Genomic DNA, 20,663 nt, shown 5'->3' with positions numbered 1-20,663 from the left:
TTTTCTTTTACAATTGTTTATTCAAAAACAGGGAACAGTGTAGTAAAGAAATGCATTCAATGGTACTAAAATAAATCTACAGAAAATATATTTCATTGAAGTGCAAACAAAATACTTGAAATGGCACATATTTCTATATTTCAAGTCAGTATACTTTCTACTTTTTTAGAGAATTACCTACAGCAAATAAGAAATCCAGAGTTTTTCCTCTTTGCTTTGATTTCCTTTATACCATATTTAAATCTTTAGCATTTCTAAGTGCATATATTTTAAATGTATACTAGGAGCAGACACCTTGAAGTGGTATGACCAGCACAGAGAGTGGTGTCAAGGCAATGATCTCCCTTAATCCAGACAACACTGTCCTGCCTACAATTTATTAGCCTTTCTAGTAGATGCTCTACTTGGTTTGCACTGAACTGACTAGTGAAGCCTAGATTCTTTGTCCATCTTACACTTGTACCTTCAATTTACTATATTCTGGTCTTGGACAAATTACTTATTTCTCTAAACTTCACTTCCTCCAGCTGTAAACTGGAATAACATCACTAATCTACCACGATATACTGCAGAGAATGTATGTCAGGCACTCAGCATACAACAAATTGTATAATATTTTAAAAACCTATTTATTTCTGGACCGTGTTCCTGTCAAAATCTTTAGTTCTATCACCTGTGAATTAGCTATTCCTCCTAGATTTGTTATCTGCAAATTTGGCAAACTTTTCAAAACCATTACTAAGAATATTTGAAACAGGACAGGAAACTTATGGCATATATGCCTCCAGGCTGACGAGAAGATTAATGATGTTATATAACTGCATACGTCAACTAGCAGGACAAATTCATATACCTGCACTGTCATCTGGCTAGTAATTTCTTATTCCATCCACGAAGATTTCAAGGCTTTCTTAGAGACATTATAAGTTTATTACAATCCCTTGATTCACTACAGTAATAAAACTTCGTGTACATACTAAGTTTTCATTTAGGCAGATAATACCAAGGTAAGTCTGAAATTTGAAATGTAAAATAATTTTAAGACGAGTTCCCCAGAAACCTTATCTGGAATGAATTATTCTTAACCCAGGTCACACAATTCCCATGGAGAAAGCCTTGCTGAAGCTCACCCTCCAAAATTACAAAATACATAGATAAACATTCCACCAAATACAAGGTTCAACAGATACAAACAAGAGGAATTTGATGTAATGTAGAGCTACTAGAGAGAAAAATAATTTTTTTAAAAGATTTTACTTCTCTCTTAAGAGAGAAACCACAAGCAGGGGGGAAGGCAGAGGGAGAGGGAGAAGCAGGCTCCCCACTGAGCAGGGAGCCCGATGGGGGGCTCGATCCCAGGACCCTGGGATCATGACCTGAGCCAAAGGCAGACGCTTAGCTGACTGAGCCACCCAGGCGCCCCGAAATGAAAAATAAATTTTGAAAAAAGAAATGTGGTAAACAGTCTAAAAAGGAGATTATACATAGCTGACAAGAGAATTCATAAACTAGAAGAGATACAAAGTCATCAGAGAGAGAGAGAAAGCACAGAAGGGTTTAAAAGATACAGAATAGAATGAGAAGTCCCAATATACATTTTTAAAAATAGAAACCATCCTAACCGTGTCTTAGAAATTTGTTCTCCGTAACTTCATTATTCAGTAACACTGGGTGATCTTCCTACTGAAAATCCAGACATATTTCTTAAGTACTAACTTGCTTTCGATATTGCTTATTTTTAATGTGGCTTTACCATGATACATAGATGGTTACAATTTTAAAGTTTTCTTCTTCCTTTTATAAATTAGCATCAAATAACTTATCATTCATATATAATATCTGGGAAACAAGTTTTAATTTAAAAGCTACCTCAATCCAGCAATTTCTTTCTTCTAATTCACACTCAAGCAAACACTGTCAGTGATGCTCTCTGCCCTCCAGCTGCTTCCACTTTTGGCTAAGGCATCTGTCAGGGGTTTTACTGAGAACAATACAAGTATGTACTTGAGAAGAAAAACCAAATGTCTAGCCTACAAGTACAGCATGAATGACACTTATTTCTAACATTTGAGAGAGGAGATTTTCCTTGAGACTGTCAAGGCCTCTTTAGGTGACTGAGTCAAGTATTAAACATTTTTTTAAAAACACAGTAAATAGTTCACTTAAATATTACTACCTATTCAAAGTCTGTTGGATGGGTTAAAAACGAAGGCCACAATATAATTTCTAAAGGTTGAGCTGAAGGGAAATTCATATGATGGATCACACCCAAGCTTTCCATCCTGGGAAAAGTCGGCTGAGATTTTTGGGGTCCATGGCTTGCTGGATGAGCAGATTCACCTGCCCCCCCACGCTGAGCACCGTTCCTTCCTCCACTCCTTTCAGTTTCTCTTGTAGTCTCATCAAGACTCGTTCCGCTACTTTGTTGAAACTCTGGTCAGTGTCACTAAGGACAAACACACAGGTTATAGTGCGGTGGGACAGTTCCGAGGGCCTTGGGAACAGGAAAATCTGAGCAGTTGGACAGTAGGGCCCTTGTTTGTAACAGGCGGCTCACCTGAGATTGCGTCTGCATTCTGGGTCCTCTCCACTGGGGGTGGAGTGCAGCTCAGTGTCATCCTCTGGCCTCTGCTGTAAGTACAGAGCTTTCAGAGGATTCATTGTCCAGTCAAACAGGGGGTCGTAGAGGAGAACCTACACAGAATGTATGTGTTAGAAGAACAATGTGCCTTCTGATGACGTACTTAGAGACAGAGGAATCAGTGCGATAAAAAATAACAGAGGCCAGTCAAATGGTAGGTGACTGGGGGACGGGGACGACCTACGGAGGCACTTCCTGTTTCCTTGTGGAGGAAACTGTCAGCATAGTGCTCCGGGCTTCCTAGCCGGTTCTGAATCCATTCTTCCTCCCTGGGTGGGGGTGGTGACATCCCTTGACCTCTGTTTCTGACTCGGTGAAACTAATCTATTAGAAAGACATAAGGACTAGTCCCTCCCCTTCCTTCCTTCTCTCGCCGCCTCTTCACCACTAGGGTCCTGAGCAAAGGCACCTGCTCTGCGCCCCACCCTCCCTCAGGTGGGACCGGCGGTGGGAGCAGGAAGCACCAGCAAGCCTGTGTGGGCCTCACGCCTGTACCATCTTATCCAAGCATTTTATCAGTAATAAAGCTAACATTCTGATTGCTGTTCCTAAGACTTTTTCTTTTTCTCTCAATTAGTTCTAAATTCCACTAGAGAAAACATAGGGTCGGCTTTCGAAAGCTCCTCCAAAACCAAGGTCCTTTTTGTGGGTGAACCTGGTCTGGATCTCTCATAAAGCCATGTCAGTGCCCAACGTGAAGTCACATGGGAACCCTGGAACTTATGGACAAACCGCATATATTCAAAGTCAGTGCCCCCCCAGTTTTTAGTGACCCTGGGGGTTGCCCGAAACAGCATGAAACAGCAGAGCAGATTTTGGTACTGCTGACGCAGGACATGTCCTGGAATGAAACATGGAATGCTTAAAGGCAGTTTACAGCCCCAGCCTACAGAAGTACTGAGAAAACACAAAAAAGGGCAGCAGCAGAAAGTGTTAACAACTCTGTCACGGTGGAATATTCTGTTAATCTACAACAGATTTCTACACATAGATTTTGTGTCCTGTGACTTTACTGAATTCATTTATCAGGTCTACTAGCTTTTTGGTGGAATCTTCTATTTTTGGTATCATGTCATCTGCAAACAGTGAAAATTTACTTCTTCCTTACCAAGTTGGATGCCTTTTATTTCTTTTTGCTGTCTGACTGCTGGCGCTAGGACTTCCAGTGCTATGTTGAGTAAAAGTGGTGAGAGTCGACATCCTTGCCTTGTTCCTGACCTTAGAGGGAAAGCTCTGTTTCTCCCTACTGAGGATGATGTTTGCTGTGGGTTTTTTCATATAAGGCCTTTATTATGTTCAGTTTGTTCCCTCTAAACTACTTTGTTGAGGGATTTTTATCATGAATGGATGTTGTACTTTGTCAAATGCTTTTTCTGCATCTACTGAAATTATAATATGGTTTTTATCCTTTCTCTTATCAGTGTAATAATGTATCACGTTGATTGATTTGCAAATACCGAACCACTCTTGCATACCAGGAATAAATCCCACTTGGCCATATGGTGAATGACTTTTTTAATGTAGTGTTGGATTCGGTGTGCTAGTATTCTGTTGAAGGTTTCTGCATCTATGTTCTTCAGAGATACTGGCCTGTAGTTCGTTCTCTCTTTTTATATTGTGTTTATCTGGTTTTGGTGTCAGGGTGATGCTGGCCTCATACAATAAATCTGGAAGTTTTCCTTTCTTTTCTATTTTTTGGAATAGTTCAAGAATAGGTATTCTTCTTTACATGTTTGGTAGAATTCTCTTGTGAAGCCATCTGATCCTGGAGTTTTATTTGAATCAGTAATCAAAAACTCCCAACAATTTCTTGCTGGTAATCAGTCTGTCCAAATTTTTTTTTTTTAAAGATTTTATTTATTTGAGAGAGAATGAGAGATAGAGAGCACAAGAGGGAAGAGGGTCAGAGGGAGAAGCAGACCCCCCGCTGAGCAGGGAGCCGGATGTGGGACTCGATCCCGGGACTCCAGGATTATGACCTGAGCCGAAGGCAGTCGCTTAACCAACTGAGCCACCCAGGCGCCCTGTCCAAATTTTTTTACATCTTCCTGCTTTAGTTTTGGTAGGTGCTTCTAGGAATTTATGCATTTCTTCCAGGTTGTCTAATTTGTTGGCATAGTTTTTCATAATATTCTCTTATAATTGTATTTCTGTATTGTTGGCTATTATTTTTCCTTTTTCATTTGTGATTTTGAATCCTTTTTTTTTTTTTTTGATGAGTCTGGCTAAAGATTTATCAATTTTGTTGATCTTTTCAAGGAACCAGCTCCTGGTTTCATTTTTTTATTTTTTCTATTTCTTGTATTTCTGTTCTAATTTTTATTATCTCTTTCCTTCTACTGGCATGAGTTTTCTTTGTATTTCTTTCTAGCTCTTTTAAGTGTAAGTTTAGGCTGTTTATTTGGGATTTTTCTTGCTTCTTGAGGTAGGCCTGTATTACTATAAACTTCCCTCTTTTAGAACTGCTTTTGCTGCATCACAAGATTTTGGACCATTGTGTTTTCATTTGTTTCCATGTACTTTCTGATTTCTTGGTTGACCCACTCATTGTTTAGTAGCATGTTATTTATCCTCCATGTATTTGTGGTCTTTCCAGATTTTTTCTTGTGGTTGACTTAGTTTCTTAGTACTGTGGTCAGAAAAGATGTGTGGTATGACTTTGATCTTTTTTAATTTGTTGAGACTTGTTTTGTGGCCTAATATGTGATCTATTCTGGAGAATGTTCTATGTGCACTTGAAAAGAATGTGGATTCTGCTATTTTAGGGTGAAATATGTTAAGTCTATCTGGTCCAGTTGGTCATTCAAAGCCACTGTTTCCTTGTTGATCTGTTTGAATGGCTGGTCCATCAATAGAAGAGGGGTGTTAAAGTCCCCTACTATTGGGCGCCTGGGTGGCTCAGTTGGTTAAGCGACTGCCTTCGGCTCAGGTCATGATCCTGGAGTCCCGGGATCGAGTCCCACATCGGGCTCCCTGCTCAGCAGGGAGTCTGCTTCTCCCTCTGAGCCTCTTCCCTCTCGTGCTCTCTGTCTCTCATTCTCTCTCTCTCAAATAAATAAATAAAATCTTTAAAAAAAAAAAGTCCCCTACTATTATTGTATTACTATTGATGAGTTCATGTTCGTTATTAACTATTTTATGTATCTGGCTACTCTAGTGTTGTGTGCATAAATGTCTACAATTGTTATATCTTCATGTTGGATTGTCCCCTTTATGATTGTATCATATCCTTCTTTGTCTGTTTTTACAGTCTTTGTTTTAAAGTCTATTTTGTCCAATATAAGTATTGCTACTCCACCTTTCTTTTGACATCCATTAGCATGACAGATGGTTCTCCATCCCCTCACTTTCAATCTGCAGGTGTCTTTAGGTCTGGGACGAGTCTCTTGTATGCAGCATATAGATGGGTCTTGTTTTTTTATCCACTCTGTCACACTATGTCTTTGATTGGAGCATTTAGCCCATTTACATTCAAAGTAATTATTTTTTTTTAAAGATTTTATTTATTTGAGAGAGAGAGAGCACGAGAGGGAAGAGGGTCAGAGGGAGAAGCAGACTCCCCGCCGAGCAGGGAGCCCGATGCGGGACTCGATCCCGGGACTCCAGGATCATGACCTGAGCCGAAGGCAGCTGCTTAACCAACTGAGGCACCCCTCAAAGTAATTATTGATAGACATGTATTTATTGCTATTTTGTTACTCGTTTTATGGTGGTTTTTGTAGTTTTTCTCTGATCCTTTTCTGTCTCTCTTTCATGGTTGTTAGTTTTCTTGGATTCCTTTCTTTTTATTCTTTGCATGTCTATTACTGGTTTTTGATTTGTGGTTACCATTGGTCTGTCTATGATGTCTTCTGCATATAGCAGTCTATATGAAGTTGATGGTTACTTCAGCTTGAACCCATAGGGAGGTACATTTTATTAATGAAATAATGAAAAGGAATGGAGGTCTCTACTATTAAAAAGAGTCTATAATGGTCTTCTTGGGTTTCAGTAGAAAAACAACACAAATTATTTCAAACCCTAAGCCTTCTGTTAGGAGTCATATTTGTAAATTTTGAAATCAAGGAAGAACCAGACTACTTCAAAAAATGACTTTAGTCTTACCAGCAAAACAGAAGTGGCTGAATGAAAACAATAAAGGAACACAGACCGAGTGAGCTACAGCAGGGTTTCTCGATCCAGGCACTACTAACAAACATTTTTGGGCTGAAAACTTCTTTGTTGCGGGGGCTGTCCTGTGCACCACCCGATGTTTACGGCATCCCTGGCCTCCACCCAGTAGATAGCACTAGCTTTTAAAAAAACAAATGTTCCTGCCCCCCCCCCGAAGTATGGTTTGAATATGGTCAGCATCAGTATTTTTTAAAAGCTGTACTGCTGACAGTCAAGTACAGCCAGCTGAGCACCACCAGCTTAAAGGAATAAACGCTGAAGGCTGTAAGTAAGGGGGGGCCCCTGTGCTCTGGCTCCCACGTTTCCTTGTGGAGCAAACAGAACTCATATCTTGCCCCACACACCCTTGACCAGGGCCGTGAAACACTGCTTTAGGTACATAGTTCTCTCTGGGGTGGAGCTAATGTCATTAAGCCCTGGAAAGCTGCGTTACTTTCTTCTCTTTCTGCCTGATCAACATGAGGCAGTGATTACATGAACCTAGGCAAAGGGATATAATTTACTGATTTCTCTCAAAACCCCAGTCGAAACCATTCTGAAAGCAAGTCATGCCCCAGGAGAGAGCAAAGGTGTCGAAGTGCTGATTTATGATTTAAACACTAGAGATGACTTAGGATGCTGTAACGTGCCCAGAAACCTGGTGGGCCTGGAGGCGTTTCTAGACCACTATTTACTGATGTGCGCACCCCCGTCCCTCCTGCTGCCCATCCCACCACGTTAACACGAAGCACCACCGATCCTCAAATCAGTGACGTCCTAACATACACAGTCTAACGGCAGAGAAATAAAGATTTCCTTATAAAACGCTTTACCTGCACAATGGTTAGCAGGGCCTCCTGAGAGCTTCTCATGACCTCCATGGTTTTCTCACAGCATCTACAAGCACATTGCAAATATGGGTCTTGTTACGGTTCCAACATCTCTCCATCGCCATATACTCATGTATACCCTGCCGAGACTATTCTTGTTAATAATTCCCAAATTAACAGCTCAAAGAGCACAGTACTAGGCAGACTGCGTTTTTGGTAAATTGTTTTTGAAAGGAATATATCTATACGAATGTAAGCTAAAGCCTTTGTAAGAATAACACACAGTACTACTATGAAACATTGCTTTCAGTCAGCGATTATTGTGGTAATTATTAGTTCACTCTGACTGGATTCTACTCTAGTAAAGCTGAGCACACGGGACCAATGCTGCGGAGCTACGGGGACCTGGGAAGTGCTTTCGGCAGGAACTGGTCCATCATACGCTCCTTTAGCAGAGCTTATCTGCCCAACACTGAGCGCCCAAAGGAGTTCTGAGTGGTAAATGGACTTCCCGAGGACAGAGGCATTAACGATAGATGCAAGCTGCTTCCAGAAGGGGCTAGGAAGGACAGCTATGTATGTTATATACAGTGAGGTCCCAGGTGGTCTGAAGGAAGGGGAAACTATTACGGTCTTTACCCCCGGGTTTTCAGCACTGGAACATGATTTAGCAGAGAATCCCAGAGTCTACAGAAATCAATAATCCAAATAATTTTGACATGAAAAACCATCTGCTGTAAACCCTTACCTTCTGAAGACACCTTCAACACCAGTAATGCCCATCCCATCCACAATATCTCTGGTGAGTCTGAAAGGAACCGTTTCAGGAGTGGGGAGGATCTTACCCTGTTCAAAAGCAACTCCTAAAGGAAACAGTACAGCAAGGTTAGGAGGTTCCACAGCAAACCGACTGTCCTCCCTTGGGGCGTGTGAGCTATGCAGAGGCCCCAAATCATCTGTCATCGTACTCCACAGTAACACAGTACCACTCATGGTGGTTTATTCTGTTTCTGCTCCGCCACTGTCTAGGAATGCACCTCAAATTTAAAAAGCGTAACAACTTCTAGACATAATTAGAGAAGTTCTAGATTAAAGGGTGATTTTTTTTTTTAAATGAAATAGTGATGGGTAGGATTTAAAATAAAAAAATATGCATATAATCTTAATTTATATGTATTTAAGTATACACGCATGTTAGTTATACATTAAAACCTTTTATTAAATGAAACTTTTTACTCTGAGATAACTATAGATTGATATGCATTCGTAAGATACAATATGCAAAATACAAAATTCCCCATATACCTTTTCTTCATTTTCCCCCAATCTTGCAAAATTATACAGTACAGTTTCCCAGCCAGGACATGGACACTGATCCAGTCAAGGTCCAGAATATTTCCATCACCACAAGGATCCTTCAAGCTGCCCCATTTACAGCCACCCACATCCCTCCCAGGCCTCCCGCCCTCCCACTCACTCTGTGCCTCCAGTAATCACTACTCTTTTGTAACTTCGTATTACTGAATTCATTCTGGGGAAAACCATGTAATATACGTGATCTTCTCTATTCTAATGGAACTCCATCTTAGCAACGACTTACAGGATTATAATACAGAACCTATAATTTCCTGAGACTACACCTTCTTAGAAATCCTTAAATTCTACATTCTAATTGAAAGCTCTTTTTCTAGCCCCTTATTAAGGAATCTTCAAACTCACTGAGATTTCTAGTCTGTCAGCCTTTCTTCCTTCCCTACTCCACTCAGGGTGCGGAGGGCAAGGCTGCTCACTCTCACTACTGCCTCACGTCTCGCTGGCCCCCCGGCCCCTCCACACTTCTCTAAGCACAGCGGCGACTCAGGGAGGCTGGAAGGAGGCACGGGAAGACACCACTGGCCCCACTGCAAGCGCAGGTCGCCACGGTAGGCGAGCTCCCCAAGGACTGCTCGGCATGTCGTCTTCACTCTCTGTCTCCACCCAGCTCTTGGTCTCACCTCCGTGGAGCCCGGTTTGCATTGTACTGTTCTTACAAGGCCAACTACCATCCCTCCGATGCTCAGCAAGCAAGCAGGCTTTTGCTTTCTCAGTTAGAATAGCAAATGTTATTTCCCTCCAATTCTTTCTCCTCTAGCTCGAGACCTTCCTCCTCTCAGTGGAAAAGCTAATGTGCTTCCCATGTAAAGCTAACTGTAGCCCAGGTGCTTTAGGACTTCCCTTGCTATTTCAGGATCTCGGTCTCTCTCCTCTAGCTTATCGATACAGAACATGTGCATGCCGCTCCCATCTTTAAAAAGCAAGTGAACAAAAAAACCCTCAAACAAAAAAGGCTCGAGCATGTCTCTCTCATGTCTAGAGCCAATGCCTCTCCCATCCTTCTAAACCTCTCGAGGACAGCTGCACGTTCTTGGTCTTCAAGTCCTTACCTTTCCACAATCTCACTTCTTCCATTCTATCCAGATTAACTTCCTAGACCTTGAACATCGATTAACTGTTCAATTCAAAGGCCTGTTTTCAGGGTTGACCTTATTTGATCTGCTGTAGCAGACCCTACTGAGCACTTCTACCCTCATGAAAAATTTCCCGCCCCTGCCTTCCAAGACACCCCTGCCTCCTCGTTCCCATGACTTATTAGTTATTCCTCAATGTTTTTTCTGACTCCAGCTTTTCAAAACCGGCATTCCGTAGGATTCTGTCTTCAGTCTTCTTTATCAAGGACAATACAGAAGATCAGAACCTCCTCCAGTCCGCTGACCTCAGCTGACATCTATCAGCAGAAGGCTGTACAGCTCTACCTTTATGCTCAACCTCTTTGCCTTCCTGTATATTAAACTGCCCGTTACACCTGGAAGTCCCATTAATACCTAAGGACAAGATGCAAAAGTGAACTCATTGCTTTCTCATACTTCACAAAACCTGCTCTGTTCCCTCGCTAGAAACATCAGTTACCCTGCCGTCCCTTCTCCCACCCTCGCCACGTCTAACGTCCCGGCTGCAGGTTACGGTGAGAACGCCCCCACAGCCCAGCTCCCGACGTCTACAACTTTAGTCCAAGTCCTCATCCTTTCTTGTCTCAACTATTATACTAGCCCCTAACGTGTCTTTCCACTGCCAGTATTGCTCCCCAAATTCGTTCTCCAATAATTAAATGTGATCACGTCCTACTTAAATACATCTTCATTTACTTCCCCCCTTGTTTCACAGGTTAAAGCTGAAACGCTTAGCCTGGCTTTTTACAGTCTAGCACCAAGCTACCTCTCCAGCTACTCAACTACACACAAACTTCACCCCGGCCGTGTCTGACAGCTCACCATTCCTACAGGTTACAGCTTCATTAGTCCCCGTTTTGTATTTGCTCTCTCTTCTGTCTGGATTATCTTTCTTTAAGATCTGGCTTAAATGTCACCTGTTGTAGTAAGTTTCACTCATTATCGCAAGAGAGTTAGCTATTCCCTCTAGCATGTGTTTATGCCTTTTTTTTTTTTAACGACACTTACTACTTTGATCTGTCTCCCTCACACTTGTAACATCCTGGAGGCAAATATCATTTCTTATGACCAAATATTTAATAAACAGAATAAAGATGCATTTCTAATCTTTTATTACTTACCCAAATCTATATGTACAAGTTCTGCAGACTGCTCATTTATCAAGATATTCTGTACATGTCGATCACCAAGTCCAAGTATGTAACCAACTGGGGAAAAAAACAACAAACCAACCTGAATTCCCTGGGATCATCTATTTCTAGAACACATTGACCCATAATTTCTACTAATACCACTGACAACATGACTTTTAAGTAGTGTAGGCTATTTAGCCGGCTTCAAGGAAAATATGCACATAACTTGCCACTTTGAATTTAAGTCAGATCTTGCGAGCTGTTTCATTAACACTGTGTTTTACAAATTCTCCATGATGCACTAAAAAAAAGCTTTCCCTTTACTAATAAGCATGCATTTAAAAATATTCATACTTTGAAAATTAGTATGGTTAAAGTTGAGACCCATTATTTAGCAAGGCATTATATGCCCTCAAATATTTTACTGAGTATACTTTTAAGTTTAACATAAATTAATCATTAACTCATTTCATCAGATATATGTCCAGGAAAAACTGCATTTCTGTTTTCAAGACAGATGATGGCATACCCGAACACTTCTGACCTAATGAAAACAGCATGTGGTGTTACAGAAGAAACAGGACGCCCGAGCACCTGGCTAGCGCTGTTATGAACTGGGTCTCCTTTCTTGTTTATAAACTAAATTAGTTGACTCAGATTAGTGATTCTCACTGTAGACAAGAAGAGGGTTTTTTAATGACCGAGAACTTGTTCAGAACATACACTCCCTGCCTTTCAGGGTATGCTACCTAAGTGATGGAGGATGGCCCTTCTTAGTTAAAAAATCAACAGATTAGAAGATCTCTGCTATTCAACATTAGTTTTCAAACTCTAGGATGTGGCTAATAGCCCTGTCTAGCTATTCCAGTCTCTTACCCATTAAAAAAACAAGGTAAAAATATGTAGTGTGCCCTGCGTATCTGAATATATATCATGATTTCTAATCCAAACATAAAATTCTATTAAATAGATTCAGTCACTAAGTGATAACAGAGATTCTGTGCAAAAGAACAACAAATTAAATTAAATTAAAGGAGGTAAGTTAAATATAGTTATCATGGGTTTTATTATTTCCCAAAGGCGATCTCAGAAAATAACATATTGAGGGGCGCCTGGGTGGCTCAGTCGTTAAGCGTCTGCCTTCGGCTCAGGTCATGATCCCAGGGTCCTGGGATCGAGTCCCACGTCGGGCTCCCTGCTCCGCGGGAAGCCTGCTTCTCCCTCTCCCACTCCCCCTGCTTGTGTTCCTGCTCTCGCTGTGTCTCTCTCTGTCAAATAAATAAATAAAATCTTAAAAAAAAAAAAAGAAGAAAATAACATATTGAGGGGACTGAAAATACGCCGTATTCACTACTAAACAAAGAAGAGCCGGTCTCCTCTCCCCTTGGAGTAGGAGATGCTTTCCTGCAACAGCTCAGAACGAGCTACGAGCCGAGAGGCGAGCGAGACGCACAGTGACACAATGGCGAGGATGGCCCAGCTGATAAGCTCCCTCAGCACCATCACCCCCTGCGGCTGAGAGGGCAGCCAGTGACGCGTGGGCCACAACGGACAGGACATTACCGATAGAGGAAGTAGCCACACTGCGAGTATAAGCCAGTCGCTTCTCAAACCAAACGGCTGGGTCCAAGAATTTTTCCATGCAGAAGTAACGGAAAACCGGTTGAAATTTTTGGCAGACATCCATGAACGTTTTATATTTCTCTTCAAACGACTTCTTTTGTACATCCTTTAAAAAGATCAAATATAAAATTTTCTCAATATTGTGTTCAACTACTTTAATGTCTACTGAGAGTTTCTAGATAGAAAATAGCACGACGGATGCAGAGGCAATAGAGAGATAAACAAGGTATCATCTACCCCCAGAAGGTAACAGTCTGGTCAGGGAAACAGTGACAAGGTATAACCCCTTTAGGCTTCACATGTGAATCTTAGGGGAAGGAGACACACCAACAGTGACTGTTGTTTTAATTCAATTCAAATTGGAATGATTCTGTTATCTATGTGGAAGTAAACACAAAACAGCCAGAAACTGCTCCTGACTGTCTGAGGAGGTCACAGACCACCAGGGGCCCAGCAGGAAACAGAAAAGCGAGAATGGATGGCAAAGAGGCTGACACGTCTCAGATCTGTCCTCCAGGATCTTCTCACTAGGTAATACTCTGCTGGGGCACAGGTGATCGACCTCCATGGGCTGCACTCTCACCATGTGCTGACGACCCCACATCTCTCTCTCGGGCCCAGTGTCTTTTAGGAAGCTCCGCCTGACCTGCTTCTCAGACTGCCCGTCAGCATCTTCACCTGGATCACTTCCAAACCCGAACGACTTCTTCACCTTCTCCTCAGCAAACCTCAGCCACTTCTCTCATCTTCTACACAGTAAGGAGCCCCTCCATCCACCCCATCACCCAAACACTGGGCATCACTGATTACTTTTTCCCCAACCCCACTTCAAATCAGTAACCAAATCCTATCAGTTCTGCCTCCTCAATATTTCTGGTATGTACCCCTTACTTTCCATTCCTGCTGCTATTCGTCTTAATTCAGGGCCCCTGTGTCATGCCTCTGGTCAGCTTCTCAAAAATGTAGCCCACAGTGCTGTGAGTTCTTTCTCTAAAATGCAAATCTGGTATTACTGTCCTTCTCGAGGATTCTCTACTGCTTACAGGATAAAGTACCCAGTTCTTAGCATTTCATGAAGCAACCCTCCATTTTTAAACTAATAACTACAGCTTCAGTCTCACTGATCCCCTCCTCAAAAACTAAGCCTCTGCTGTCTCTAACTGCCTGTCCAGGCCTCCTTCCCTTTGCTTGCGTGCGCCTTCTACTTAGAAAACTGATTCAGCGAGTCATCTCGGCTCAAAGGCCACTGCCCTAGGAAGCCTTTCTGGATCTGACTCCAGTCCTGCCCAGTGCAGGGAGAACGCACCACACCCACCCCTGGGCCCGCATGGGACCTGGGACAGCCTTCCATCACAACACCTGTGGCACTTTGCCACCCAGTTAAAAAATTATAAGGAAAAGTAACAGATTTAGGGTTGGACTGACAAGATTCAAATCCTTGCTCCACCATTAGCTCATCGACCTGGGCAAGTTAAATTTCTGAACGTCCTCTCATTTTAAAATGGGGTAAGTATGACGAAGATGAGTCCTAACATTTGTGAAGTGTGAGTGCAGTGCCCAAGGGAAAAGGCATGTCCAGTCCATGCTGTGGCTGGATGAACGTCAGGCCCCAAGACCAGTGTGATGTGGCCAATGTCTTAAAAGGTCTATCAGTTTTATATAAAAATTATTTCGTTATCTATTTTTTGGTTTAATTAGTGTTTTGTCTGTTCTGTTTAGAATTAGCTTACCCCAAACTGGAAGCAAATCAGCATTCCACCAACGTTAAATCTCTCATCAGACAAGGGTCGGTACTTTGTAGAGTTTACAGACCTGCCTGTTTCACTCACACACACTTCCATGGTGGCGGGCGTGCTTTCTTTCACTCAGGATCACCACCTGATGAAACTGAAACACGACTGTGTGCTCTAACATTTGAGAGCGGTCAGCTGCAGTAAGCTGGTACATAATCTTGCACTAATTTATACTTGTGTCACTCACCATCATTTTCTTCTGGCAGTGAATGGCGCTGAAGTCCTTCGGCCTGTATCGCTTGTGAGCACCATTCTCGTTGTTCACGAGGAACTCACCGATGGGGACAGTTCCTGTGCACCATTCAAGAACTCCGCTTCGCTGAGACAGCGGAACCACCTGCATCACAGAGGAGATGCCTTTTGATTAGTGGAAGGGTCCCCAAGAGCATGTGATGATCACTCAACTATCAGAAACCGCGGAAAGCAGCTCTTTCGACCGTGTTGCTGTTTCTGTGTCCAGAGGAGACAGAACTCCTTGGAGGTAAGCAATGGAAAATACACTTACGCTCCGAGAACAGGATCTTCTAGCCTGTGGCGGAGACTCCTGCGGACCTGCTCTGCTCTCAGTCTCCATGATTCCCTGAGAGGTCAACCCTGTTAACTAGGGTTTCCAGCAGCATCTGTGCCTCAGCCACAGTTTGCTCCATGTTACCTGCTTTCCTCATACTTCTAATATCAAACAATCTGAAGAATTTCACTTTGGAAAATACTGACTATAACCTTAATACTAATATACTTTGATAATTAAAAGTATATGTATTCTTGCTTTAGAGTCTTGTTAAGCTACACCAAGAGGAAATATATTCCTGAACATAAAATGAGCAATTTTACTGGAAAGATTAAAAACTGACATATATATAAACATACACAAAGTACAGAAAATAATAGAAACAAACATCCTTTTACCCACTAAATTTGCTGCAGAGAGATGAAGCTCCCTGTGTCCCCCTCCCTGGCCCCATGCCCTTCCCCACCACCAAGATGACTGCTAGTTATCTGCTTATCATTAATGTTCAGGTATTTCTGGTATATTTTTATTTCAAAGCAATATATACATAGTTGTAAGCTTTTAAAAGAGTATTATACTCCATGAATGCTTCTGCAATTTGTTTTTTACTCACTCAACACCATTTTATCTGCATTAGTACATGTAACCCTAAATCATTTGTTTCAACAACCACAGATTGTGTAAGAACACCATAATTACCCACATATATACACACCCAGGAACTGAATACCGGGGCCACAGGGGATGTGCATCTTTCGCTTAGTTAACCAGATATTGCCAAAGAACTATCCAAAGTAGTTATGCCGATTTAGACACCCAGTATTGTGCCGATGTGAGACGTGTACAACAGTATCTCACTGTGGCTTCAATTTTATTTCCAGATGCCCAGTAAGGCTGAGTAAAATTTAATAGGCTCATTGGCCACTCAAATGTTTTCTTCCTGAGTTGTCTGTATTCTTTACCCATTTTCCTACTGACATGTTAGCCTTTTTACAACTGGTTGGTGAGAGCTATTTATACATTCTGTATATAAATCCCTTATTGTTATTAATGTTACAACAAACCTGTTATTAATATTATTAAATTCATTTTTCTTAGTTGGCCACTTGTCTTTATGGAATCTTTAGTTCTATCCATTTTTTATTTTAACGTACTCAAACATGCTGAACTGTCTTGTTAAGGAGGCCTTTCACTAATCTATGAACTATGTTTGTGGAGACTCTATTATGTGTTTAATAGAACAAAACAGGCATTTTAAAAAGTGACTGAGAGAGACATGGTCAGAGAAGGCCTCTGTGAGGGGGTGACACGGAGAGAAACCTGAATGAAGTGAGAGACGGAGGACGGGACCTGAGGGAAGAGTATTCCAGGCCGACGGGAGGGAAGCCCCGATGTGAAACCAAAGTGGCGGATCTCAGCCACCGCAGGAAGAGCAGCTGAGCCGTCACAGGGAGAAAGCCAGACAGGAGGGTAGGGAGAAAGCCAGACAGGAGGGTGGGGAGAGCGGCGGATGAAGCTGCAGAGAGAACAGCAGAGGCCGATCACTTTCATTCAGGGACACGTGAACTCATCTGGAGTTCAGAACAGGAAATGGACATATGTAGTCTGTCTCAGACTCTTAAATAGATCATCCTCACGGCTGTGAATAAAGGAGCTTTGGCGGCACAGGGAAGAAGCAAGGGGTTAGTGAGACACGATCCAAGGAGACGCGACTGCAGGGCGGGGATGGGAGGGGCGGTAACAGTGACTCCACGGAAAGCGGGCCGGTAAGGACGGGCTGCCGGAACAGGTGTGAGATCTGAGAGGCCGAGACAGAGAGAGAGGAGTTTAAAATGATGCTGATATTCCTCCATGACAGTTAGGAATTACTGCTCTTTTAGGAGTGATAACAGTATTGTGGTTCTGTTTTGTTTTTTTAAAGAGACGCTATCTTATACAACTACACACTGAAATAAATGTTTACAGATGAAATGATAGGACATTTTGTTTCAAAATAATATTGAAGGGAAGTAAGGAGAAGTAGAAATGAAATTATCCATGAGCTGATCACTACTGAAACTGGGTGATGGTACAAGGGAATTCATTACATTATTCTATATACTTTGATATATGTTTGAAATTTCCAATAGTAATAAAAAGAAAAAGACAAGACTGCCTCCTGACTTTGGACCAAGCAACTGGGTGAAGGTTGTGCCATCTGCTGATCTGTGAGGCGTCGTCATTTTTGGTGTGTGGTTTTTTGGGGGTGGAGGTATTCATCAAAAGTTCTACTTTAAACTTGCTGAGCCTGAGATGTCTCTTAGACCTCTACAGAACCCACTCATCTTGTCAGGAACCAGCCCTTCCAAATACTGTACATGATCTGACAAAAGGCTTCTTTTTAGACTAACTAAAGGGAAAAACAGGGCTTCATGATTAGCAGGGAAGGTGCCCAAAGGGCAAAGGACCGGCACTCCGGAGCCACCATCCACAAGGTCTATTTTTCCAATGACCATGCCACAGAGACCTTGCATGGCCCACAAAATCTAACATGTTTACTCTCACAGAAAACAGTGGCTGGGCCCTCATCTGGGTAATGGCATCTTTTCTAGGCTCTTGATGAAGGGGCAGAAACGTGAAGGAGTCACCTTGTATGTGCAGATGGTCAGTTTCCTCTTCCTGGTCCCAGTGTTCGTCTGCAGTAACTGGTTACACATCTGGAAGACCTGCTGCATGACCGCATCCTGTCTCAGGTCATCACGGCCCTGCAGAGCCATCAAAGCAACTGGGCACAGTCCATTTTACGACAAAACCACACAGACAGTCACATGAGGACAATGAAAGGGTGCTCAGAAACCCGCCTGAGCACCGTACTCCTCTTCAGTCTCTTAAATAACTAAGACCTGGTCTTTCATTTAGAATACGCTGTAGCACTGGGGAGGCAGACCAGTCTAGAAAAACATTCCCCTTCAGTGCTTCTGGAATTAGGCTCACTGGAACTCCTCCGTGGGCACTGTTCTCTCTCCACCAATTCCCAGCAAGACCCGGAGAACCTGGGAGCAGAGTAAGGGAGGAATGCCGTCCCCTTTCTGATACACTTACTAGCAGCTGACCCAGTGCCACACTCAGGATTCTTGAAGCAAGGGCCTTCAACGTGAGCTCTTCAAGAAAATAAGCAGCTATCGCCTAGACAGGTTTTCCATAACAAGCAAGCGACTGTTACCTGCATCATACCCGTACGTGTTCAAAGTACTCTTTTACTTCAATCAACTCTTACAATGCTGGCCTTTCAGAGACACACAAAATTTAAGAAAAGCAATCTGCTTCTAGAAAATGATTTATTTATATTCTGTAAGTTTTCCTCACTTGCAATTTTTGAGAAGAAAAATAAAGCCCCAAAGCAGGAAGTAAATACCAACTACAGTTCTGCTTTGACTTTTTCCACTAAGACGCTGAGGACCGCACCACCGGAGGGGAGTCTCACCTTGACGAGCTGTCTCCTTTCCTTGCCATCAGAGCCCAAACAGTCTATTATTTTAGGTAAATTTAAACCTCCTGCTAAACGAAATTCTGCTTTAAATGACTGTATAGTCACCAGATTTCTGTATTCTCCGGTGGGGTCCACCTAATAAAGAATATAAATGAGAGAGGAGGTCAGGTTACACTATGTACTTTTAAAGAAGACTGAATTATAAACGACAATTTTAATATTAAACAGAGGAATGAATGACAATGTGCTGTGGGTTAAGAGCTCAAGTGATAATTTACTTCCTGTTTAAATGAAAGAAACAAAATTTAACACTGGAAAGGTTTATGAAGTCACCTCTCTAAACATCTCTCACTAACGCTGGGGCACACAGTGTTAGAACAGTGTTGCCAAAAAGCTACTAAAGAACCTGGTTTCAGGTCTCACTGCTGACTTTGTCTATGTTAAGTCTTCTGAGAAATAGTAAATGTCTCACAAAAACACAGTAAGGTAAATTTTTAGAAAAGTGTGGAGAGTGGTCTTCTAGGTTGAACTGCTAACTCCGGCATTTTCAGGAAATATTCAGCGAAATACCTTTGCTAGTGTGGTCAGAAAGGTATTAATCCATATGACGCAGCTACATTTCAACTCGAACAACCACATATACTAAGAATGTAGTCAAGTGATCCTTTTGAAAAAATTTTAAAGTTTTTATTTTAATTCCAGTTAATTAACTTATAGTTATTAGTTTCCAGTGCACAGTAAACTGAGTCAGCACTTCCATACGTCGCCTGGTGCTCATCACGACAGGTGCGCTCCTTCATCCCCAGCACCGGTTTCCCCCATCCCCTACCCCCTCCCCTCTGGTCACCAGCAGTGTGTTCTCTGTAGTTAACAGTCCGTTACTAAACTATAACATCTATCATTACATATATCCCTGCCAACTTGGTATTTCTAGCAATAAAAGATCAGCACAACGTAGCTAAAAGTAATCGTGCATATTACAGTTAATTAAATACTATAACACATACTGTATTACTTAATAGCATAATACATGACAGTCAATACATTCTAATACACAGACTTTTTTAAAATATGAAGCATTTAGGGACTTTCTTGCCAAGTTAAAAATTAATCTTGGCATAAGCACATAGAACCTTTTCTTCTCTTAGCCACTAAAGGTAACAGTCTACAAACCTTCTTCACAAGGAAGATGGAAGGTGTAAAACTGAAGGCAAAAGAAAAGAAAGCAGGAGGGAGAGTCCTTTAAGTATTTTAAGGCTTAGGTAAAGGGAATCTATAAAGAAACTATAGGTTGAAACAAATGAAAGTGCTGATCTTTAACCACTTTTGATCTATTTCAAATAGTTAACCCAATTAAGAGGCATTTAGTTCAATAGAAAAATCAAGACAGGTAATAGTAAATTACCTTAATTTCCATAGTTGGAACAACGACATCTTCTAAATTCTTCAGCTTAGTAATTGGCTGGTCCGCTGGGATATTTATGCCTTCTGTATTTAAAATAAAGAGGTTTTGGTGACAACTGCACACTGAGAAACAGCTCTGAAGCAAATGCAACCTGTGGCTAATCTGCGGTTCAGGCCCCGATCCAGAAATGAAGACCCAGGGCTCGGGACACAATGTAGCTCAGGGCCAGAGCACGACAACAGCTGATAAGGCTTACACTTGACTTTGCAGGTAACCTGGCATTGAGTAATTAGGCCAGAACCCAGCTGACAGCCCAGGCCGAGCACCTTAAGATAATTACACAACAGTCTGCACAGTACATAGATAATGTACTCCCACCACATTACTATGATCAATATGCTTTGTTTGCTTAGAGGAATACTATGAGAATTCTCATTCTTTATTTCCAGTATTAAGAACTTAAATGCAAAGACCTGATTCTGAACATAAAAGGGAATACAACTGTTAAAATATGGGGAGAGAGACTTCTAAGTGTATACACATAACCAAATATTACAGCAGTTTATAATTATTTGAACAGACACAGTCAGAAGAGTGAAGGATTACACGCAAGGCATTCTACT

The 20,663-nt window shown here is 41.9% G+C and overlaps 1 protein-coding gene across 7 annotated transcripts in view; it reads right to left on the bottom strand.

Moving 5' to 3' along the window:
- Positions 1 to 20,663, bottom strand: part of ATM (ATM serine/threonine kinase) — a 119,612-nt gene continuing 98,949 nt past the window's right edge. For all 7 annotated transcript variants that reach the window (XM_073903689.1, XM_073903688.1, XM_073903692.1 and 4 more), the window contains 10 exons: positions 20,041 to 20,123; positions 18,630 to 18,770; positions 17,794 to 17,910; positions 14,846 to 14,995; positions 12,806 to 12,971; positions 11,231 to 11,317; positions 8,372 to 8,486; positions 7,627 to 7,690; positions 2,558 to 2,694; positions 1 to 2,446 (listed from right to left, as the gene is read on the bottom strand). In XM_073903689.1, coding sequence (XP_073759790.1) covers positions 2,263 to 2,446; positions 2,558 to 2,694; positions 7,627 to 7,690; positions 8,372 to 8,486; positions 11,231 to 11,317; positions 12,806 to 12,971; positions 14,846 to 14,995; positions 17,794 to 17,910; positions 18,630 to 18,770; positions 20,041 to 20,123 — 1,244 coding nt within the window. In that variant the 3' untranslated portion in view covers positions 1 to 2,262. The remainder of the gene's footprint in view (positions 2,447 to 2,557; positions 2,695 to 7,626; positions 7,691 to 8,371; positions 8,487 to 11,230; positions 11,318 to 12,805; positions 12,972 to 14,845; positions 14,996 to 17,793; positions 17,911 to 18,629; positions 18,771 to 20,040; positions 20,124 to 20,663) is intronic.

Source organism: Callorhinus ursinus, unplaced genomic scaffold (genome assembly GCF_003265705.2).
Source record: "Callorhinus ursinus isolate GAN/ISIS: 27379988/994484 unplaced genomic scaffold, GSC_fseal_2.0 scaffold19, whole genome shotgun sequence".
Classification (NCBI taxonomy): domain Eukaryota; kingdom Metazoa; phylum Chordata; class Mammalia; order Carnivora; family Otariidae; genus Callorhinus; species Callorhinus ursinus.
This window is presented reverse-complemented; position numbering and strand designations above follow the sequence as displayed.